The 25855-nt window shown below is 37.9% G+C and overlaps 1 protein-coding gene across 1 annotated transcript in view; it reads right to left on the bottom strand.

Moving 5' to 3' along the window:
- RSRC1 (arginine and serine rich coiled-coil 1) overlaps positions 1-25855 on the bottom strand; it is a 557291-nt gene that overhangs the window by 212915 nt on the left and 318521 nt on the right. Inside the window, exon 6 of the mRNA XM_066259039.1 lies at positions 21195-21246. Within this exon, the coding sequence (XP_066115136.1) occupies positions 21195-21246 (52 nt within the window). The remainder of the gene's footprint in view (positions 1-21194; positions 21247-25855) is intronic.

Below are 25855 nucleotides of genomic sequence, written 5' to 3'. Positions count from 1 at the left end.
AAAATAGCAAACCACGGGTGTGGACCTTGTTTGTTATCAGTTCCTTGAAATGAATTCACAGCTCCAGCAAGAAGAATGAGTGATAGGATTATCAAGGACAGACCCTCCAGCCTCCTCTCCCCTTCCCATCCCTAGGACAGGAAAGTCATTCACAGAGGCCTGCAAACAAAGAAGTCATAGAAAGCAGGCATTTGTCATGTGAAAGCTAAAGCTGTAAAGGTGAGGAACAAGTGTTTTGTTGCCTCTTTCGGGGTCAGGCAGATCCACCAGCTAAATAAATCCTACTTTCCTCACCAAGTTGTCTGGGCATTTTTGTCCACCTTTGATTCCTGCAACAGTGCATGGTGCTTTTATCCCCTTAATTTCATAGACACCTTCCCTGGTTAGTTAACACATACAGCATTTTGCTTCATCTTCATGTCTTAAACATAATTATGCTGAACTAACTCCCTTTTTACCCTTTCCTTAATAACTTAGAGCATTCTTTTTGTGTGTATGTGTGTATTTTTCTGAAGTTGGAAACGGGGAGGCAGTCAGACAGACTCCCACATGTGCCCAACCAGGATCCACCCGGCATGCCCACTAGGGGGCGATGCTCTACATCTGGGGTGTTGCACTGTTGCAACCAGAGCCATTCTAGCACCTGAGGCAGAGGCCATAGAGCCGTCCTCAGCACCCGGGCCAACTTTGCTCCAATGGAGCCTTGGCTGTGGGAGGGGAAGAGAGAGACAGAGAGGAAGGAGAGGGGTTGGGGTGGAGAAGCAGATGGGCGCTTCTCCTGTGTGCCCTGGCCGGGAATTGAACCCGGGACTCCTGCACACCAGGATGCTCTACCACTGAGCCAACCAGCCAGGGCCAACTTAGAGCATTCTTATAAATATCAAAACATCAAGTAAAGTTTGGCCTATAAAACAGCAATGTCCTTAAGGTATGTGTTAGTCAAATAAGTTTATAAATATGATATATATGTTTGCTCGTTTATAGTTTGCATTGGGTGTGGCTGTAAGTTGGCAAAGTCATTATAGCCTAAAGCTTAGTTTTAAGACTAAGCCTTTTAATACTAAGGTCTTCTCAACACTAAGCTTTTCCCCACACCCTTGCTGCATGATGTGGGGTGGTGCACTCTCATGAGAAATCCCATTTATGCCTCAGATAAGTGGCTTTGTGTCAGAGACTTCCTTAGTTGTATACTGGCTTAAAGGCTTTAATTTCTACACTATAAAATAAGGGAGACCAGGGGCTTGCGCACTCTCTCTCTCTCTCTGTCTCTCTCTGTCTCTCTCTTCCTGAAATTAGCATTGCAGAGGAGGCAGCCAAAATGATGGAATGCTGAAGGAGAAGTCAGTTTGTGCAGAGTTTGTGCAGAGAAAAGGAGATGGGGAACAGAGGTGAATAAGGCCAGTAAGCTAGAAACCTTTGATTCTAGGAATACTTGGATGAGTCAGTGGCTTTGGGAGCCCTGCATGGAAAGGGAAGTGGTTTCCTGCTATGTATAGCTACCCATGGGGTATGAGCTAGGATTAAAGCTAATGGCCCACCAGTTCTTGGCTCTGTTGTTTCATTACTGTCTGTCCGAATCAAATGCAAACCTGTGTGGGCCAGGCGGCTGTAATGGTGGCTGTGGCTACTGGCTTACAGTATGCATAGATAGATATATTGCCAGTCAGTTGACCTTAGTTGTTCATTGACTGTTGTGTCATATGTGCCTTGACCGCGGGCCTTCAGCAGACCGAGTAACCCCTTGCTGGAGCCAGCAACTTTGGCTTCAAGTTGGTGGGCTTTTTCCTCAAACCAGATGAGCCCATGCTCAAGCTGGCGACCTCGGGGTCTTGAATCTGGGTCCTCTGCATCCCAGTCTGACGCTCTATCCACTGCGCCACCACCTGGTCAGGCCAGAATATATCTTTATAAAACAACTTACTGTAGTTAAATCTATCTTTTTATTTATACTTTGGTTGCTCTGCTACCGCCCACCATAAAAGCTGGAACGCCCACTAGTGGGCGCTAGGGACCAGGTTGACTACCACTGATCTACATGAAGAAAATTATAAAATTCTTATGAACAAAGTAAAAGAAGAACTAAATAATTCAAGAGATATTACATGTTTACAATAGGAAGACTCAATATTGTCAAACATCAGTTCTTCCGACCTTTATCTGTAGATTCAATGCAATTTCTAATCAAAATCCTAGTTATTTCATGGATGTCATCAAGCTGTTCCTAAAGTTTATAAGGAGAGATAAAAGGTCCAGAACAGCCAACAAATATAGGAAGGAAGAACAAACTTGGAAGACTGACACTACTCAACTTCAGGGCTTACTATAAAGCAACAGTAATCAAGACAATGTGGTATTGGTGAAAGAATAGACAAATAGATATCAATAAAATAAAATAAAGTCCAGAAATTGACCTACATAATACAATTAACCTACTTTTAACAAAGAAGCAAAGGCAATACAATGGAGGGAGAAGAAAAAAAAAAAGGTCTTTTCAACAAATGGTGTTGTAAGAACTGGATATTCACATGAAAAAAAAATTAATGTAGGTTACAGAACTTGCACCCTCCACAAAAATTAACTCAAAATGGTTCACAAATCTAAATATAAAATACAAATTAATAACACTGCTACAAGATAACATAGGAGAAGATAACCTAGATGACATTCAGAACAACTTTTTAGATAACATCATCAAAGGCATGATCCATAAAAGATATAAATGATATGATGGACTTCATTAAAATTAAAAACTTTTGCTCTGTGAAAGACAATGTCAAAATAATTCGAATGCAAGTCACTAGGTTAAAAAAAAATTTGCAAAAGATACGCCTGATAATGGGTTGTTATCCAAAATATACAAAGAACACTTAAAATTCAATAATTAAAAAATATAAAAATATGTCAATAACCTTAACAGATACTGCACCAAACAAGATATGCAGATGAGGCCCTGACCAGTTGGTTCAGCAGAGTGTCGCCTGGCATGTGGAAGTCCCAGGTTTGATTCCCAGTCAGGGCACTCAAGAGAAGCACCCACGTGTTTTTCCATCCTTTTCCCTCCTCCTTACCTCTCTCTCTCTTCCCCTCCCGCAGCCATGGCTTGAATGTTTTAGCAAGTTGGCCCCAGGCACTAAACATGGCACCATGGCCTCGCCTCAGGAGCTAAAATAGCTTGGTTGCTGAGCAATGGAGCAGTGGCCCCAGATGGGCAGACCATCGGCCGTTAGGGGGCATGCCGGGTAGGTCCTGGTCTGGGCACGTGCGAAGTCTGTCTCTCTGCCTCCCCACCTCTCACTTTAAAAAAAAAAAAAAAAAAAAGATATCCCAATGACAAAAATATAAAAAGATGTTCAAATGAAAATAACAATGAAATACCACTTATACACCAGCAGAATGGCAAAAATCCACAGCACTGAGAACACCAAATGCAAAAATGTGAAGCAACAGGAACTCACAATCATTGCTGGTGTGAATGCAAATATGGTACAGCCACTTTGTAAGATGGTCTGCCTGTTACTCACAAAACTAAATATACTTTTATCATATGATTCAGCAACAGCACTCCTTGGTATACACACAAAGGAGCTGAAAACATATCCATACTAAAATCTGCATGTGGAACTAGAATAGCCAAAGCATTCTGAAAAAGAAGAACAAAACTGAAGGACCCCCTATCTGCTTTCAAGACTTACTATAGAATTATAGTAATCATGGCAGTGTGGTACTGGCAAAAGGATAGACAGACATATAGATCAATGAAATAGAACAGAAAATTCATAATCAACCTAGCCATATTTGGTCAACAGATATTTTACAAAAGTACAAAGACAATTCAATTGAAGAAAATACAAATGGTACAGGGTTAATTAGATATCCATATACAAATAAAAAATCCCATACTTCATACAATACACAAAACTTAATTTAAAATAGACCTCAGTTCTACACGTAACATCTAAACTATGAAAATTCTAGAAGAAAACAAAAGCAAGTCTTTGTGTTTTCTGGCTAGGCAAAAATTTCTTAGATATAACACTGAAAACATATACATAAAAGAAAAACTGATAAATTGGACTTCAACATTAACAACTTCTGCTCTTCAAAAGACACTGTTAAAAGAATGTAAACATACAATAAAATATGCAAAAAATTGCAAATTACATATCTTAAAAAGAAGTCCCTAGGAGATATATAACTCAAAACTCAGCAAGTGAAAAACAATAACCCTTCTTTTTTCTTATGGGAAAAGAGGATCTGTGATGGCAAATAAGCACATAAATAAATGCTCAACAACATTCTTCATAAGGGAAATTCAAATAAAACCACCATGAGATACCTCTATATACCCCGTGGAACGATCAAAGCAAAACAAAAACTGTAATACCAAGAACTGACAAAGATGTAAAAGAACTTGATTTCTCATAGGGAACACAAAGTGATCCAGCCATTTTGGAAAACAGTTTGCAGTTTCTTATAAAGTTAAAAATAAAACTGTCATACTATCCAGCAATCCCTGTTGTAGGTATTTACATGAAACAAAAAATTATGTTCACATAAAATCCTATTTGAGAATGTCATCATGGTTTAATTCATAAATTGAAAACAACCTAAATACTTTCAATTAATTAATACACATAATGGAATACTACTCAATAATAAAAGAAGTAAATACTGGCATATCCAACAACATGGATAAATCACAAAATTATGCTATGCAAAAAAAGCCAGACTCAAAAAGCTGTATGATTTCATTTACATGACTTATTGGAAAAGTCAAAACTGTAGGGACAAAAAAATAGATCAGTGGTTTTAGGAACTACAAGTGGTGGGAGAAGTTCACAACAAAGGGTAATGGGGAAATCTTGAGGGATGATAAAATTGTTCTATATCTTAATTCTGGGTGGTGTTACAACTGTTACTATGTTTAAAAAATCAAAGAACTCTCACTAAAAAATGCATTTTACTGTATATATGTTAATAATTTTTAAAAAATATTGTTTAGAAAATAAATAGGTAAGGCACAGACAAGGAGAAAATATTTATAAAGTATATACCTGATTTGTAGTCAGAGTATATAAATAACTCTACAAGTCAATAATATAAACAATTCCTTTAAAATAGACAACATATGAGCAGATACTTCATAAAAGTATACAGTTGTCAAACAACCGCATGAAAAGACACTAAACCTCGTGACTTATCACAGGACTGCACATTAGAGTCAAATGAAATAACACATTTCAAAAGAAGTGCTGAAATTAAACATCAGAATACTGACAACACTAAGTGATGTCAAGGATGTGGAACAAATAGGACTTTCATGCATCAGTGGGAAAACAAAATGACACAGCCACTATGGAAAACAGTTTGGCAGTTTCCTATGAAGTTTAAATGACACACCATATAACCAAGCAATCCAATTCCTAAGTGTTCATTCAAGAGAAATGAAAATAGATGTTTACAAAAACTTGTACTCAAATGTTCATATAAGTTTTATTCATAAAAATCATAAACTGGAAACAGCCCATGTGTTCAATGACTGCTAGATGAGTAAACAAACTGGTAGGACTATAAATGGAATACTACTCAGCAGTAACAAGAAAGGGTGCTCACAGCAATCCAGACAGATCTGAAGAGCTCTGTGCCAAGTGAAAGGCCACAGACAAAAGTCCATATAATCTATGGTTCTGAAATAGCAAAGCGACGGTGACATAAAGCAGGTCTGAAATGGGGAGAGAAAACTGACTTCAAAGGAGTACAAGAAAACTTTTTGTAATAATGTAAATGTTTATTATCAAAATTTTGGTGGTTGGTTATGTGACTGTATACATTTTCAAAACATCAAATTTCAAACTAAATATTGAGGAATTTCATCATGTTTAAATGAAACCTTTTCTATACCTCCTCTCAGGTTATCTTCATCACTAATCAGGAAATAAAAACAACCCCCCAAAAGGTTTTTAATAATCTTAAATCCCACCCCCAGGGAAAATAACCACTATTAGCATTTTGATATATAACACCCAGGATATTTTTCAATGTAAATAAAAACTTTTGGTCAAAATTAAAATAGAACCACTCTTCATACTGTTCAAAAACATTAAAAAAAATTCCAAAATAGATCACAAATATTTTCTCTTTCAATAAATACACTGTGTACATTAAAATAGAAAAAGACTATGCTATAATCATCTTAGTTTTAAGTAAACACCAAGAATTCCTACTGTATAATGTCCTTTGTTTCCATTAATTATTTCAACATTTACAAAACTTGGTTTTTAATAAAACCAATACATATAATGCAATTTAATTCACAAGTCTTGTATCTCGAAGAAATGTATTTTCTAGTCTTGCTAAATAACCTTCATAAAATAGAACAAAATCTTAACTTTTATGGAATGACAGAACAAAAAATAACAGTAAACATTAAATAAACATAAATTAATTTTTTAAAAAAGAGAAAGGATTATCTGATGTGTTACCATCAACTCTGTAAATTTAGGAGATGTATTCACACATAAAAAGATACACTCTATTTAAACAGTTGTTTTTTTATTACTATGAAAGAAAAAAAGAAACCCCAGGGTCTAAAATGTAATGAGTGATCCTATTAGTTCCACCAGACTAAAATCATACAGTCTATGTATGTGGTCTTTTCAGCCACATCTGTCATGAACCATCACAAAATGCACATTTACATCACAAAATGCAAAATACTGAGCACTGATTTAGTAGATGAGACCGGGGAAAGTATTCATCACTTGCTTTTCCCCAAAAAGAAACTCTGGCTCACAGGAAGATAGGTGACTGTTTTTTGTGAAGTATACTCGGAACTTACACACTTCAGAATCAAATCTTAATACAATCTGAACAACAAAGCAAAAACTATAATAAAGTAAAAGACTGAATAAAAAAATTAAAAAAAAACAGAAGAAATCTCATGGCTTTCTTAAATCCAAATATTTTGTTCAGCTAGAAAACATAGATCAATTATTTAAAATATTTGTAATATATTAAAAAATATAGAAATGTTTACACATAGTAGATGCTCAATAAATGAAATACTTATTATTTAAATATTTAATGAAGCACATTTTATTAAGCATTTTATGTACTGATTCCTCTTTGAAATGTTTTGTTACAGAAAATAGAATTTTTTCTTAATATAAAAATCTATAAAATAGAAGAGTTTTGAATTAATTATTTGCTTGATCTATCTGAAATCTATATTAATCATTTTTTGGTAAATTTTTTATGGTATTATATTACTCTTATAAAAAATCAGACCTATAATTCTCCTTAAAGAAAAGGTTATCGTTCAAAAAACTTGAATGGCTTAAATTAAGAAACAGTAAAAGGTGATCAATAAAAAAAATAATTTTGTTTTAGATAAAAAATTGACAATGATTTTAAAACCACTGAAAAAGAAACTGCAAATCTGATATATAAAAACTCTCCAAATCTTATACACTTGTCAGTCTTTGAATAATGAAGTCTGGGGGAAAATAAATTCACAGACACCCAAGTGAATTGGCAACTGTAAGTGACAGAAGCCCTTCTAAATCCTCTGTTTACACTGGGGATTAGTGGAGTAGATTTTGAGGTGCAAACTGAACAGTCCATGGTCAAGGGAACCTGCTCCCTGTCAGCCCGCAGGGCATAAGGACAAAGCATGGTCCTGGTAGGAAGTGACCCATAAACGTATTCCTACGCAGGATTTATACAAAGCCAGTCTGCCTCACTGAAACTCCATATGACCATTAACTGGCCTGCAAGGCCTGCCAGGAGGCCTAATTACAGGTCTACAGAGCCCAATAACAAAAGCTGAAGGGCTTTAGCCTAGGGATGATCTGCTTTATACTGACTTGAGAGAGTCCATATAGAGGACCCAAAAGAAAGAGGTTTAGCTTTAAAATTCTCCCCAGAGATCCAGCATTGTACTCGAGTCTAGAAAGCCCACATGCAACATACTTCAGCTAGGCTTAAACATACCAGCCTCTCAAAATTAACATTCAACTACTGTCTGCTTAACATCTGCTCAAACATGGCAAGTTGCTGTGGTATTGTTAGACTCTAGCTGATGGCTTTCTTCTTACTAAATATTACTAGAAATAAATAATGGCCATTCACACATAAACATGTAACTGATGCAAAAAGAACTTATACTTTTTAAAAGCAAGTTACTTAATGATAGTCCTTAGGAAACAATATTATATCTTTTTGACTTAACATAAGCCAAAAACCTTGTTCATAATTGAAAACTGAAAGTCAAGTTAACATTGTCAATTTGATTTTGCATTAAAGCTATTATTTTTTATATAGAATTTCTGAAGTTTGCAGAAACCATATTTGCTAACAAAAAGATTTTAACCAAAGCCCAAGTCGATTAAACTATTTAAGATTTCACTCATTTGTTTCCTTTAAAAAGCATTCATAATTTTTGATAACTTCTAACTGTATATGCATGCTGGGTTAGGAGAATGTGTGGCTCAGTATCTCTTCTTTCACTACCTCATAAAGCCACTCCAGTGATGCCATAAAAAGCTACTCTTCCTCATACTTGCTAATATCTATGGAACACTTCATTGCTGTTAGGTACTGTTCTAAACACTTCATTATATTCACTCTCATAAAACTCTCATTACTATTAAAATTAAACCATATTAAAATTAGGTCTCATAAAAACTTTTAAAGATACACATTATTATTATGCCCATTTCATAAATGGAAGAAAAAATGATGTTCAGCAAGTTTTAAAAACTTTCCCATGGCTTTATCAGTAGCTAATGGAGCTGGAAATGGCACCACCAGAATATGTAGCCTTTCAGAATCATTGCTAACATACTTACTATGTAGTAGGTATCTTTCTGAGTGTTTTGCATATCTTAACTCATTTAAACATCCTAACTGCAGCACCATTAGTTATGTACTATTAATATCTCCACCTCACAGGTGAGGAAGGGGAACAGAGCAAAGGGGAAGTGACATGCCCAAGCTCACAAGGTTAGTCAGTGAAGCTGGGTATGAATCAAGATTGCCAATACACAATCAAGCAGAAGACTACATGAAGAAAAAAGAAGTCTGAAAACTACTTATTTATAAAAACCAGAAGTTAATTTTTCAATCACTTGCTCTGGTTTTTAGGTTTGTCCTGCATGAAAGCCTGTTTCGCAATAAATCAGGATATTTCTTGGACCCACATATCAGTGGTTAGAGACTTAGAGAGCAAAACTACTCTCAGCTTTAAATTAGGGTAAGAGAATGGCTTTCTATGCTCCCTGGAAACTGTACAGCATTATCATAGCAATCTCATTTGTAGTGTTCAGAATCACAAATATTTATAGTTAGATTGAACTTTAGGTAGTACTGAGACTTCTGTATCACATAGCTATGAGGAGAAAAGGTCAGGACTTGGCTTCTAGGTGTGCAATAAGTCACTACTTAGAATAAAATCTAAGTAGTTTATTCTGCTGCAGAAGATGGGAGCGAGGCACTTATGGCTTATTTCTAAGCATGGCTTCCTACCTGGATATAACGTGTGAGGGTGTGCCCCTCATCTGTGTTTTTAACAATACTTAATCAGCTTCTATCCTAGCAAGGGTCTCTGAAATGCAAGTCATTAGTTAGGTTGGTGACAAAAACACTGGAAGTCATAAACCATCACCCTAGATTATTTAAAGTAATCAAAATGTAACTATTATGAGCACTGTTACAGTTAAGAAAAAGAACATTTTTTTAACTGAAACTAATCCTTTTCCATTATCATAGAAAAAACTCACTTCAGAATCAAAGGCTTGATTGAAGATAGTAATTATTTTATTGTAAAATAATTGCAGAATTATACACCTAAAAAATAAAACTCCAGGGTCTATATTTGGTAGTATTTTCTGATCACCCTTCTTTCTGCCCAACATACTCAGGGATTTAACACATGAACAGAAATAGCTCAAGAGTCAGAAATCATTGGATTTGAATACTGGTTCTGCCACTTATTAGCTATGTGATCTCTTATAAGTCATTTATGCTTTCAGGATATTTGTAAAATGAAGCTAATTAGCTCTTCACGCAGTGATGTGTGTCAAATGATAAAAGATTTATAAAAGTGCTTTGAAAACTATAAAGCATAATACAAAAGAGTTGTAGACATAACTCAGAAAATAAAATATTACAGTTTTATGATAAAGGTGATTTATCATACATGCACTAAAAATAATATAATTTTAAAGGCTGCATGTGTCAGTAATTTTATGGAAAGTACAACGTTAAGGAGATTTTAGAAAAAATATATCTCAAAGCTACATATACTGTAAAAAGTGTCATCTTTTTGTGCTAAAGAATATTTGTTTTGAAAAATATCTCTCCTCTAAATTCTTCTAACCTATGAACATACTTGGCATAATATAATATTGTTTCTGTGGAAACCAAAATAATGTTTGGAAAGGTGCTAAAAAGTCAAACAACAGTAAGAACAAAAGAGATAGAAACAAGTCTTTAAACTTCTTATTCCTTCTTTCTCTCCTGTGATAATCATGTTTTATTATCTTTTTCGTCATACACTACCTGAAAATTTAAGATAAAAAAATCAGATTGTTATATATCTTTCATATTTGAAGCCAGAAAACCTTTTCATACATTTACTTTAAAATTCATCAAATAGTGATCACCATTGAAAGGTTCAATTTTCAATTATCCAGATCATTTGTTTCTCTACAATGACTTATTCACCAAATATGAATAGCTAGAATTCTATTTGGTATAGTACCACTAATAACAGGTACTTTTAAAACTTCTGAGAAAGATTTTAAAGTTTTAGATATGGTTCCCGAGCTTCAGAAGTTTGTCATTTCATTGGGAAAGTAAGTCTAGCACTCACAAATCAAATATATCAGCACTACGTGAGTAAATATTAGCATAAATGGTGTGTATAGACAAGAACAAAAAGAATTCAAAGGAGGAGAGAAAGATCATGTGCTGAAATGGTCAGGGAAATCATGTGAAAATTTTATTTGAGATGTATCCTCCATATAGGAAGAAGGGAAGAGGAAAGAAGATATTTCTAGAAAAGAGAAAATTCTGAGCAAAGATCCCAGGTAGAAAAAAACATGAGTAACTCAAAGAATAATGAGAAAGAGTACAGAAGTGAATTATAACAAATAAAGATATTAAAGTCTGTGGATCTACCCTACAGAACCTTGAAACCTTAAGCATAGAAGTATAATATTGATTTTGTAAGCTACTGAGAGCCAACGAATAATTTTGAGCAAAGGAGTAGCATAATCAAATAGTAGCTGAGAAAGAATCATCTAGCTGTTGTTTTCACAAAAAGCAATATGAAAAATAGACATTTTTCTGGTGGCTACCATTTACCAGGTTCTGGATTGGGCACTTTACATATTATAATATTGTAATATTTATCTTCACAACAACCCTATAAAGTAATTATTATCTTCTCCCTTACAGATGAGGATATTATGAAGCAGAAAAATTCCTATTCTAACTTTCAAACAGGTAACTTAAATGTGCGACATTTGGGGCCTGCACTCATATACTGCTGGTAAGAAAATAGTGTAATTCAACTGCTGTGAAAAAGTTTGGTAACTTCTCAAAGAGTTAAACATAGTATTACCAAATGACTCCACAATTATACAGCTAGGCATATACCCCCAATTTATAACTAGGTATTCAAAAAAGTACTTGTATATAAATTTCATGGCACTGCCATTCACAACAACCAAAAGGTAAAAATGATCCAAATTTCCATCAATATATAAATGAATAAACAAATAGTATATATACATACAATGGAATATTATTCAGCCATCAACAGAAGTAAAATATTGACACATTTTATAGCATCGCTGTACCTCCAAACATCATGCTAAATAAAAGAAGCTAAACACACAAGCCACACATTCTATGATTCTATTTATATAAAATATCCAGAATAGATAAATTTATAGAGAAATAGGGCCAACCTGCGGAGTAGAGAGAAAACTGCTTAATATCCTGTTTCCCTGAAAATAAGACATCCCCCGAAAATAAGACCTAGTGCAATTTTTTTCAAGCTTAGAAATATAAGGCCTCCCCGGAAAATAAGACCTAGTACGTCTTTAGGAGCAAAAATTAATATAAGACACTGTCTTATTTTCGGGGAAACAGTAGATTGTTGTACATGGAAATAGTCACAGGAAATTCTTGATGGAATTCTGAGTTTGGCTGGTTATGCTGATGTTTGTGATGACATGACTACAGTATATTAATAAATGTTGATTTTTTTTGTTCAACAAAAACTGTGAGTTCTTGTTCACAGAAAAATAAGACATCCCCTGAAAAACAGACCTAGCACGTCTTTAGGAGCAAAGATTAATATGACACTGTCTTATTTTCGGGGAAACACGGTAGTGACAGGTTTTACTTTGGAATGATACAAATGTTTTAGCCCTAGATAGAGGTGGTGATTATAAAGCACTGTGAATGCACTTAATACCATTTAAAATACATACATAAAATACACACATAATTGTACATGTTAAACAATTATGGTTAATTTTATATTATGTAAATTTTACCTCTACACATTATATTTTAAAAATAGAGAACTATAGTAAATACTAGAAAATATACATATCTGTTATACTCCATTTTAAAAAATCCTGTTTTTTGCCCTGGCAGGTTTGCTCAGCGGTAGAGTGTCGGCCTAGCATGCGGAGGACCCAGGTTCGATTCCCGGCCAGGGCACACAGGAGAAGCGCCCATTTGCTTCTCCACCCCTCCGCCGCACTTTCCTCTCTGTCTCTCTCTTCCCCTCCCGCAGCCAAGGCTCCATTGGAGAAAAGATGGCCCGGGCACTGGGGATGGCTCTGTGGTCTCTGCCTCAGGCGCTAGAGTGGCTCTGGTCGCAACACGGCGATGCCCAGGATGGGCAGAGCATCGCCCCCTGGTGGGCAGAGCGTCGCCCCATGGTGGGCGTGCCGGGTGGATCCCGGTCGGGCGCATGTGGGAGTCTGTCTGACTGTCTCTCCCTGTTTCCAGCTTCAGAAAAATGAAAAAAAAAAAAAATCCTGTTTTAGCCTGACCAGGTGGTGGCGCAGTGGATAGAACGTCAGACTGGGATGTGGAAGGACCCAGGTTCAAGACCCTGAGGTCGCCAGCTTGAGCGCAGGCTCATTTGGTGTGAGCAAAAAGCTCACCAGCTTGGACCCAAGGTCGCTGACTTGAGCAAGGGGTTACTGGGTCTGCTGAAGGCCTGCGGTCAAGGCACATATGAGAAAGCAATCAATGAACAACTAAGGTGTTGCAAGGAAAAACTGATGTCTGATGCTTCTCATCTCTTTCCGTCCCTGTCTATCCCTCTCTCTGACTCTCGCTCTGTCTCTGAAATTAAAAAAAGAAATAAAAAAATCCTGTTTTAGCTAACCAAATGGCTTAAGGTCACAGAATGAGCAAGAAGCAGACTGAGAACCCTTCCACTATTCACTACCAATTCTCTGGAGAAGAACTGAAGCAAAAGACCAATTAAGAGGAAATGGATTAGCCTTTGGTGAAATGTTTGCTCGACTAAGGAGATAACAGTGGAAAGATGATAAAGGGATAAATATAAAAAATATTCAAAATAAGAGTCATTAATTCTAGGTGAATGATTGACCATACAGAAGTCAAAGAAAAATTTCAAAGGATTGAATCTTAAGGTGATAAAATTATTTTTAAAAAGGAAAGAAAGAAATCATGGCACAGTTTGTAATTGGATTTACTCAGTATCATAGAATAAATCATTAGCTGAGGATACAACTTAGATTCAGTTTTAAAAATTCATACAATTTTGCAACTTTCTGTGTCTTATGGCCATTTGAAGATTTAAAAAGCAACGTTTGATATAATCTTAAACATTAAACAAGAGACATAATATTTGGTTTCTACTGTAATTGAGCAATGAACTTGAAAAAAGATTCTACCTAAATCTGAAGATTTATCAGAGCAAAGGATAAAAATGTGACAGTTTAGTGCATATAAAATATAATTATAATAAAATCTGATTTCAAATCATGTTGGTACAATAAACATGACACCCTACAGTAATATTTTGCTTAATGTTATTTTACTTTTTCAAAGCCATACCCCTAATAATAGTTGTCAAATGTTCTACATAAACTTTACTTACAAACCAGTAATATCAATATTATTAACATTCACTAATAAGTCAATAATAATTCACTGGTTTTATATAAAACTTTCTACTGGGACCCACAGTAAAAGATTAAGTCTAATCAGCAAGATTCTATATTCAAACCCTATCAACCCGATTATGGAAATTATAATGCTGAAATAAATCCTGTCTCAAGAATCCTGCATACAGCCCTAACTAAGTCTTTTCCTGTATCCAATTGCAAGGCCCCAAAAGTCAAAAGTGTTTTCCCTGGAAACTCTTCAGGTAAACTCCAATGTCATGAATGGGCATTACCAGGCCCTCCTATCCACCTACCTCAATTTTAGGAGTAGGCTAAGACTTGAACTGCATTCCTTACCAAACTGAGCTCAAAGTACTTTATTCTCCTCTCTTCATTTGTTTACTTTTAATAATACAATGAACACCTTAAGTTCATCACTGAAACAGAAGTGGACTTTGTAAGTTCTACATTGCTTAGATGCTCCTCCCCTATACGTCATCCATCTGTCTTCCCTCTCCAAGCCACAAATTCTCATTAAAAGCAATACTGAATATTTTCCAAAGGGATATAACATAGTATATTATGAAGCAATATATTCATAAAACTGGTATCAACAAGCAAAGTCTAGTAAAAATGGTTACTTAACCAGTGACAAGAAAAGAAGCACAGTTCTCTTGTAAAACAATTTAGCAAAAATGTATAAAAAATGCTCTAAAGATTAATACCCCCTAATCTCATAGACTCATTTCTATAGTGACCAACCTCAAGAAAATAATCTAAAATAACCAAAATACAATTTGTAACATGATGCATATCATGGTGTTATTGAGAAGGAAAAGCTAGAAAAAACATTAACTCAATAAGAAGAAATTAAGTAATGCTACATTTTGCTAAGGTCTGTCCTTTGCTTCTCCAGGTCAATATACTTTTTTAATTTGAATATTGCCATAATATTTTGAAAGTCTCTCAAATATACAGAACCTAGCATTTTATCCTTAATGACTTTTTTTTTTTGTATTTTTCTGAAGCTGGAAACGGGGAGAGACAGTCAGACAGACTCCCGCATGCGCCCGACTGGGATCCACCCAGCACGCCCCTCCGGGGCGTCGCTCTGCTGTGACCAGAGCCACTCCAGCGCCTGGGGCAGAGGCCAAGGAGCCATCCCCAGCGCCCGGGCCATCTTTGCTCCAATGGAGCCTTGGCTGTGGGAAGGGAAGAGAGAGACAGAGAGGAAGGAGGGGGGGGTGGAGAAGCAAATGGGCGCTTCTCCTATGTGTCCTGGCCAGGAATCGAACCCGGGTGCCCCGCACGCCAGGCCGATGCTCTACCGCTGAGCCAACCAGCCAGGGCCTTAATGACATTTTTTTAAATTGTGACTGATAAAAATAAGTTCTACACTGTGAGATCTGGACTGTCAGGTTTGTTTTATAATATGCTTGAAAATCATATTAAAAGATCAAGAAATAAAAGAAAACTGTATAAAACTATGAAATAAAATTCTTATAGTTGTATTGATGAAAACAAATATTTTCTGTACTAAGCACCATAAGTATTTTCCTTTAAAACAAGTTTATCAATACTCAAAGTAAGAACTAAAAAGATTTTTCAAAGCAAAATGCCACTCAAGAATTAATGTATATCACAGTGGTCCCCAACCCCCGGCCGTAGACTGGTACCGGTCTGTGGGCCATTTGGTACCAGTCTGCAGAGAAAGAATAAATAACTTAAATTATTTCCGTCTTATTTATACTTAAGTCTGAACAATGTTTTATTTTTTAAAAATGTCCAGATTCCCTCTGTTACATCTGTCTAAGACTCACTCCTGATCCTTGTCTTGGTCACATGATACATTGCCGCTAAAATTAAACCCATAAACTAGCAAAATGAGTGAAAAACAAAATTCCATCGAAAGTTTTTTTGCAAAGTGGAAAAGGGCCAGTGAGGAGACAGAATAAGAACCTACAACCTTGGCCCTGGCCGGTTGGCTCAGTGGTAGAGCGTCGGCCTGGCGTGCAGAGGTCCCGGGTTCGATTCCCAGCCAGGGCACACAGGAGAAGCGCCCATCTGCTTCTCCACCCCTCCCCCTCTCCTTCCTCTCTGTCTCTCTTTTCCCCTCCCGCAGCCGAGGCTCCATTGGAGCAAAGATGGCCGGGGTGCTGGGGATGGCTCCTTAGCCTCTGCCCCAGGTGCTAGAGTGGCTCTGGTCTCAACAGAGCGACACCCCGGAGGGGCAGAGCATCGCCCCCTGGTGGGCGTGCCAGGTGGATCCCGGTTGGGCGCATGCAGGAGTCTGTCTGACTGTCTCTCCCCGTTTCCAGCTTCAGAAAAATACAAAAAAAAAAAAAAGAAAAAAAAAAGAACCTACAACCTCGAAGAAAAAGAAGGCTTCATTTAACAGACAATACCAGGAGTCCTACTTGAAGTATGGATTTATCGCAACTGGTGATTCTCAGACACCAAGGCCACTATGCATAATATGAGGCAATTGGTTAAGTAATGAGGCAATGAAGCCTTCAAAACTGCTTCGCCACTTGGAGACCAAGCACCCTACTTTAAAAGACAAGCCTTCTGAGTATTTCGAAAGAAAAAAAGCATGAACAAGAAGGACAGAAACAATTACTGGTGGCCACTACATCAATAAATGCGAGTGCACTGAGAGCATCATATTTGGTGGCTAGTCGTATTGCTAAGGCTAAGAAGCCATTCACCATTGGTGAAGAATTGATCCTTCCAGCCACTAAAGACATTTATCGTGAATTTCTAGGAGAGGCTGTGGTTAAAAAGATAAGATAGCACAGATGCCTCTTTCGGCTACCACCGTCACACGGTGCATTGAGGAAATAGCAGAAGACATTGAATCGCAATTGTTGGAAAGGATTAATAAATCACCGTGGTACGCTCTCCAGGTTGGCGAATCTACAGATATTGACAACAAGGCAATGCTACTTGTTTACATGCGTTATCTTTATCAAGAGGATGTGCATGAGGATATGTAATGTGCACTATCACTGCCAACCAAAACCACAGCCACAGAACTATTTAAATAGCTGGATGAGCCTGACCTGTGGTGGCGCAGTGGATAAAGCGTCAACCTGGAAATGCTGAGTTCGCCGGTTTGAAACCCTGGGCTTGCCTGGTCAAGGCACATATGGGAGTTGATGCTTCCAGCTCCTCCCCACCTTCTCTCTCTGTCTCTCTCTCCTCTCTCTCTCCCTCTCTGTCTCTCTCTCTCCCTTTCTCTCTCCTCTCTAAAATGAATTTAAAAAATTAAAATAAATAAATAAATAGCTGGATGACTATATATCAGGAAAACTGCAATGCACAGTTTTTTGTGTTGGCATATGCACAGATGGAGCTGCTGACATGATTGAAAGGATGTCTGGTTTAACTACTCGGATTAAGGAGGTTGCACCTGAATGCGAGTCTATGCATTGTGTCATTCACAGGAAAATGCTTGCTAGCCGAAATATACCACTGGAACTTAACAGCGTATTGAATGATGTCATTAAAGTTATTAACCACATCAAAGCACACGCCCTTCACTCGCACCTATTCGAGCAGCTTTGTGAAGAAATGAACGCGGAGCACAGACACCTCTTATACACAGAAATAAGATGGTTATCCCGAGGGAGGTCCCTGGCCAGACTGTTTGAATTACAAGAGCCGCTGCAGAGATTTCTCTCAGAAAAAAAGTCACCGCTAGCAGCACATTTCAGTGACGAGGAATGGGTGGCAAAACTTGCTTACTTGTGTGACATATTTAACCTCCTCAATGAACTCTATCGGTCACTTCAGGGGAAAATGACAACTGTCTTCAAGTTGGCAGATAAAGTAGCTGCATTTTTTTTTTTTTTTTTTTTTTTTTTTTTTTTCTGAAGCTGGAAACGGGGAGAGACAGTCAGACAGACTCCCACATGCGCCCGACCGGGATCCACCCGGCACGCCCACCAGGGGCGACGCTCTACCCACCAGGGGGCGATAATCTGCCCATCCTGGGCGTCGTCATGTTGCGACCAGAGCCACTCTAGCGCCTGGGGCAGAGGCCACAGAGCCATCCCCAGCGCCCGGGCCATCTTTGCTCCAATGGAGCCTTGGCTGCGGGAGGGGAAGAGAGAGACAGAGAGGAAAGTGCGGCGGAGGGGTGGAGAAGCAAATGGGCGCTTCTCCTGTGTGCCCTGGCCGGGAATCGAACCCGGGTCCTCCGCACGCTAGGCCGACGCTCTACCGCTGAGCCAACCGGCCAGGGCCTAAAGTAGCTGCATTTAAAGCCAAACTGGATTTCTGGGACGATGCCTGAACAGGGGTATATTTGACATGTTTCAAACATTCGCGGGAATTTTGGAAGAGACTGAGCCCAAGCCCTCATTGTCCCAGCTGGTGCACGATCACCTGTATTTGCTTTTAAAAGAGTTTGAACACTACTTCCCAACCACAAAAGACCCACAAATTGCCAAGGAATGGATCCACGATCCATTTGTCAACAAACCAGGTGAATCCAGTGTGTCTATGCAAGAAGAGGATCAACTACTAGAGATCACAAACGACGGAGGCCTTAAAAATATGTTCGAGACTACAACTCTGCTGGTATTCTGGATTGAAGTCATGGCAGAATACCTACCCTGTGATCGCCACAAAAGCACTAAAAACCCTGTTGCTATTTCTGACATCCTATTTGTGTGAAGCGGGATTTTCTGCAGTGATAGCAACCAAAACAAAATTACGGAATAGACTGGACATAAGCAACACACTTAGGGTGTCATTGTCTCCCATTATCCCTAGATGGGACCATCTCGTTGCAGAGGAACAAGCTCAGGGCTCCCACAGATTTAGTGTTATGGTTGTTGAGAGATAGACTACTATATCTTATTCTATATAAACATTATAATAAATAACCCTTAACTTATAATATTCATAACAATGGTGAGTTGTATTTTTCATGCACTTTATATTTGTTTTTGTGTTGTATCTTATTTTTAAGGCATGTTTAAATGTTACCATAGCAACTGGAAAGTGTTTGGAGGCAGAGAGGATGTTACTCATGTTATGTTGCTGGTGCAATGTTAAGAGGATGCTTCTAATAAAGTTGCATAGGAGTACACAGTGGATTCATGTTTATTTTTATGGTCATAGGTTCATGATTGGTAGTGAGCCTGAACCTATCATATTACATATTGATGTCAGACATGAAACGTTATCAGAATAACAAATTTAAATATAGCCTGAATAATGAGGACATGCTCGTTCCTCATTTAACTTAGCCCAATAAATATCGTAAGTTTGACAATTATATATATTTAAAAATATCACAGTTTTTACACTGATTGCATAATTTTATTTTGTGCATTTATCCATCCCACCCTAAAGGCCAGTCCATGAAAATATTTTCTGACATTAAACCGGTCCGGGGCCCAAAAAAGGTTGGGGACCACTGGTATATCATGTAAATAATAGTCAAACTAACTAGCTTCATCTTGTAGTATAAAATTCTATAGCAAGCAAAATTTTAATGCATCATGTTTTCTACATAACTAAAGATAAAACAAGTAAAGTTAATACATAAAATATGAGACTTTTAAAGTAACACAGAAATGGTATAGAGACTCATAGTCAAAATACGGTACTTAGCTATTTTTATCCCTCTATGGTAAGTAACTTCTGTTACTGATTTATGAAACTAGTGTAAAATTTACACTGGTGTTCCCAATCTTTAGACTGTAAACATTTTGTGTCAGACTGCAAGGGGCAAATGTAAGATATCCTTAAATCATGCACATACATATATTTTTCTCAATCAAGGAATACAAAAATATAACTGCTGTCATTTGGTAGTCTCAAATTACTTTTGATGGTAAAACCTAATTCCCTTTTTACAACTGGAAATGATAAATTCTTTACGGATCTTTAAAAAGTAAACCTGAAAAATATGTACTACCTTGGGGATATTATTCTAACCCTACTTCATACTTGATCCTGACAACTTATTATCTGAGTAAGTTATGTACATTTTTGAAAAGCACAATAAGATTCAGAGTAAAATATTAGTACTCAGAATAAATGACATGGATCTTTATATTTTTTAAAAGGTAAATTATTTAATGTCTACATGAATCTGGGTATGCTATCTAAAAATCAAGGTCACAGCATTATGTCATTGAGAAATAAAACATATAGTATTTAAAGATTAAATGGTATCCAGAACAAACATACCAATTAATTAGTAGAATGTAATTGGAGGAATTTTAAAATGGCATTTACTGTGTTTCCTTTGATTCAATGAACACATCAATCTGTTACTCACATCTCATATAAAATAAAATTAAAATAGAACATAATCTTGCCTGACCGGGTGGTGGAGCAGTGGATAGGGCATCAGACTGGGATGCGGAAGACCCAGGTTCGAGACCCCGAGGTCACCAGCTTGAGAGAGGGATCATTTGGTTTGAGCAAAAGCTCACCAGCTTGAGCTCAAGGTCGCTGGTTCAAGCAAGGGGTTACTCGGTCTGCTGAAGGCCCGTGGTCAAGGCATGTATGAGAAAGCAATCAATGAACAACTAAGGTGTTGCAACATGCAATGAAAAACTAATGATTGATGCTTCTCATCTCTCCGTTTCTGTCTGTCTGTCCCTGTCTATCCCTCTCTCTGACTCTGTAAAAAACAAAACAAAACATAATCTTAAATCTAAAATGTAAAAATATAAAACTTTTAGAAGAAAATCTTCATTATGTGAAGTAAGGCAAAAGTTCTTAATCATGCTACCAAAAGTACCATCCATAAAAGACAAAGATTAATAAATTGGACTGAATCAAAATTAAAACAAGCCAATTTCATAAACAAAAAGGTAGAGAATGACTTTTCAGTATTTTACTACAGCAATAAATATTTAAGGTAAAATATGACCATACATGCAATCTAGATCTCATAAATTTTTGAGCTTACATGAAATTGTTTTTCTTTTTGACCCATCTGTAAGCATGCTAGAATTTACTTCAAGCTTTTTCACTGAAATTAAGTTAATTATCAGTACTTACCAGCAGCTTCAAGAACCAGCTGTAGTCTGGCTTTGGCCTGTTCAGCTGGTGGCTAAAAATCAACCATAAAAGACATTTACAGGTCAGTTTTAATAGACAAAGATGTAAATTAACGCATTGTTATTTGACTATCAGAAAACTTACAGAACTTTATCATAATCAATATTAACACACATCTATAACTTAGCAAAATTCCATCACAGCAGCTCTACCAATCTGCTCACTTACCTTAGTAATGGAGTCATACTTTACATTAACATGATACAAGAACTAAGTTTTTTCTTTTTTTACTAGAAAAGCTTTTGTTTACTCCCCAACATTTGTAATGATCAGCAATAGCTTAAATAACTAAAACCTAATAATCAGGCAAAATCCACCAATTTAACAATGTATATTCTCAATAAGTGCTATTTCTCTGCATATGAAAACATGTGAAGTGACCATATTAGAATTCAAACAGCAACTTAAAGTCCAATATTTCAGGCAAATCATATCCTAAAACCAAATATTTTCTGTTTCTTTAACTGTACTGGCAAGGGGAAATTATCATGAAGATAGGGCACAATATGAGCTCCATGCTTTCAATTCCTAATAACCTAAAATTGCTCTCTCAGGAATCCTTGATTCAGTACAATTGATAAAGTTGAAACTGAAGTACTTTCCTAACAGTGACCTTACTTTGAGGTTTTTGGATGTCTTAATAGTATTCAAATTATAAAATGGATTGCATCAAGGCTATTTTTATAAAACACCTGTAAAAAGTTGTTTTTAGACTGATAAATGGTAGCGCAGTAGATAGAATGTTGAGCCAGAATGCAGAGGTCCCTGGTTCAAAACCCGAGGTTGTCAGCTTGAGCTCAGGCCTACTGGTTTGAGCACAGAGTCATCAGCTTGAAACCCAAGGCCACTGGCTTGAGCAAGGGGTCACTGGCTCAGCTGGAGTCCCTCAGTCAAGGCATGTATGAGAAACAATCAATTAACAACTAGTGAAACAACTATGAGTTGATGCTTCTCATCTCTCTCCTCCCTCTCTCTCCCTAACCCTCTTTCTTTCTCACTCACAAAATCAATAGAAAAAGTTTTTAATACTTAAATTTTACAATACATTTACAAAGATGTCAGCCAGTGTCTGAACAACCTCATGTTTACATAAGAGACCATCATTTGAGAATATTTTACAAAATATATTAGAATATTTCACTATTTGTGCAAAAATGGCTTAGATAAAAAGAATTCATTAATTGGTTACAGAAATGTGCTATGGTCAGAAAAATTTAAGAATATGAATGATGCTTTTGAATAAACTGCAAGAAACAGGATGGGAGAGTGGTAGATGAGATAGACAGGAAGAGCCTTTCATATCAAAGAACAAGAGTTAACACATGTTGGTCAAATAAGTTTGTAAATATGATATTTATGTTTGCTCGCTTATAGTTTGAATTGGGTGTGGGGGACAGGCTGTAAACAGGCCGGGTCGTTATAGCCTAAGGCTTAGTATGAAGACTAAGCTTTTGCCCACACCCTTGACAGATTGCATGATGTGGGGTGCACTCTCATGAGGAATCCCATTATGCCTCAGATAAGTGACTTTGTATCAGAGACTTCCTTGTTTGTATATTGGATTAAAGGTTTTGATTTCTACAATATAAAGTGGGAAAGACAGGGAGCTTGCTCTCTCTCGGTTCCTGAGATTAGCATTAGAGGAGAGAGCAGGTTGGAGAGCAGAGAAAGGCCACGTGGAGGAGAGGAGAGGCAGCCAAGATGGTGGAGTGCTGAAGGAGAAGCCAGTTAGTGCAGAGTTTGTGTAGAAAGAAGGAGATGGGAACAAAGGTGAATGAGGCTGGTGAGGTAGAAACCTTTGATTCTAGAAAACTCAGATAAGTCAGTAGCTTTGTGAGCACTGAATGAGTGGGTTTTGGAGCCCAGTGTGTGTTTCTACTTGCCCGCCGGATGCAAGCTAAGGTTAAAGCTAATGGCCCACCAGTTCATGGCTCTGTTGTTTCATTACCGTCTGTCTGAATCAAATGCGAACTTGCATTGGCCAGGCGGCTGTGATGGTGACCGTGGCTCCTGGCTTTACATTTGACGTAGTCTGTGGCAGGATTCGATACAGATCGGCATGGAACCACAACCCCCTTTGAGAGGTGAAGTAGAGGACTGGCTGCTGTTATGGTTCCCCATGGCTGTCCTTTTGGGGACCATAGGCTGGCTGACTTTTACAGCCATGCGTGAGGAAACTGAGAGCTCTGTGGAAGAGGCTGCCCAAGACTTAAAAACCGAGAGCAGTGGAAGGAGCTGGAGCAAACGTGGAAGAAAGAGATGTCCACCCTGGAGCTGAACCAAGCACCAGAGGAGGCCGACCAGGTTCGTGAGATTCGCTTGGAAATGGAGCAGCTGCTGGAGAAGGAATCACAGGTTCATGAGTTGCAGGTTGCGCTGGACATTGTGGAAAGTCAGCAGCTGTGGGAGGCTGGGACTGAGACCAGAGCTGGGGGTACAAGACCTGCTGAGCAGAAGGTGGTAGCCTGGGGCTCAATTCTGGCAGCAGGAGCTGATGTTTTCAGTTCCTCTTTGGAGGATGAGAAAAATCGGGCTGGAGTTGCGATCCTCAGTCTTCAGAGGTGAGAGCCTGGCAGCAAAGAGTACCTGCTTTGCCCTGGTAAGTCTGTAATTTTGGGACATAGGGGTAAATGCCATCATGCTCTCTAGAGCACAGATGGAAATGCTGACTGCCATTGCCATGTGCTCCCCTTTGGGACAGTGTAAGACCTGTCAGGATGACAGGAATGAGGGGGGTGGCTGAGGCCCCATGTGCTTGGACTGATTTCCTGGATTACGACTGGAGTGGGCACTGGCTCCTTTGTTGGATGGATTTACGGATTTTGGACAATGTGAAATACCCTGATGGGGGTGGGGGGTAGCTTTGCTGGAGGCCCTGGCAAGCTTTTCCCATGGCTAGAAAGAAGGCCAAGGACATTTTGCACTTTTGGCAAAGTCCTCAGAGACTGGTGAAGTGTACCCTTGTAATTGTTGAAATTGTATGATTTGTCATGTTGTAATTTGTGTAATGTGCCTCATTTCCTTGTGCAGAAATATCTGTGCTTTAGATTTTGAAGCGAGCAAAAGGGATGGAATGTTGGTCAAATAAGTTTTTAAAATGATATATATTATATGTTTGCTCGCTTATAGTTTGCATTGGGTGTGGAAGACAGGCAGTAAGCAGGCAGGTTGTTATAACCTAAGGCTTAGTTTTAAGACTAAGCTTTTCCCCACACCCTTGACTGATTGCTTGATGTGGCGTGGTGCACTCTCATGAGGAATCCCATCATGCCTCAGATAAGTGACTTTGTATCAGAGACTTCCTTATTTTTATATTGGATTAAAGGTTTTTATTTCTACACTATAAAATGGGGGCAAATCGAGAGTTTGCTCTCTCTCAGTTCCTGAGATTAGCATTAGAGGAGAGAGCAGAGAATGGCCACGTGGAGGAGAGGAGAAGCAGCCAAGATAGTGGAGTGCTGAAGGAGAAGCCAGTTTGTGCAGAGAGAAGGAGATGGGGAACAGAGGAGAATGAGGCTGATGAGGTAGAAACCTTTGATTCTAGGAAACTCAGATAAATCAGTAGCTTTGTGAGCATTGAATAAGTGGGATTTGGAGTTCAGTGTGTATTTTTACTTGCCCACCGGATGCAAGCTAGGATTAAAGCTAATGGGCCACCAGTTCGTGGCTCTGTTGTTTCATTACCGTCTGTCTGAATCAAATGCGAACCTGCATTGGCCAGGTGGCTGTGATGGTGGCCGTGGCTACTGGCTTTACACCACACTATCACCCTAGACCAGGGGCTGGTCTCATAAATAAAGTTTATTGGAATACAGCCATGCCCATCTATTTATATGTTCTCTATGGTGGCTTTTGTGCTCAACTCAACAACAGCAGAGTCAATCATTTGTGGCAAGAAACTTATGCTAGCAAAGCCTAAAATATTTACCATCTGGACCTTTAAGAAAAAGTTTGCTGACCCGTGCCACAGTAGAGTGACTTAGAAGAATTTGAAACAGCAGGGTGATAAGATGAGATTTGAACTTTGATTCATCATCCTAGCAATACACTTGAGGCTGGACTGAGATGAATGTGACCTGAGGCAAGGAGCACAGTGAGGAAGCAATTAAAGAATTTTGGGCAGGAGACAATGAGGGCCTGAGGTGGAGCAGTAGTGGTAAGTTTGAACAGGAATAGATGTGAGAAATATTTAATTGGTAATGTTTGGATGCGAGAGGAGGAGGAACTGACCAAAATAAAGAAGACTTTATGTTATATATTTGTAGAGAAAGTGTATTATAAAGTACTAAAAATATGTGACATCAAGTTAAAATATCACAGCAAAATATCAATAGAAGACTGCGACATCTATTGAATATAATTTCTTTAAAAGTTATAAACAAAACTGCCTATAGGGGCCAAACAGTTAATATAAATAGTTATGATGATAAACTGCAAATGACATTTGACATCCGTATCAAGGAGCATTGAGAATGTGGAGAACTCAGGGACATGTGGCCCAGCCAAAGAAAGCAGCAGCTGCTCAGCACAGACTCCCTGTCGTCAGGCAGAGATGCAAGTCCAGGGTTGAAAATTTTCTTGATTTTTTTATGAGATTTTAA

This window comes from Saccopteryx bilineata, chromosome 2, assembly GCF_036850765.1.
Source record: "Saccopteryx bilineata isolate mSacBil1 chromosome 2, mSacBil1_pri_phased_curated, whole genome shotgun sequence".
In the NCBI taxonomy this organism is placed as follows: domain Eukaryota; kingdom Metazoa; phylum Chordata; class Mammalia; order Chiroptera; family Emballonuridae; genus Saccopteryx; species Saccopteryx bilineata.
Note: the sequence above shows the minus strand (reverse complement) of the source record. Positions and strands in the feature narration are given on the sequence as shown.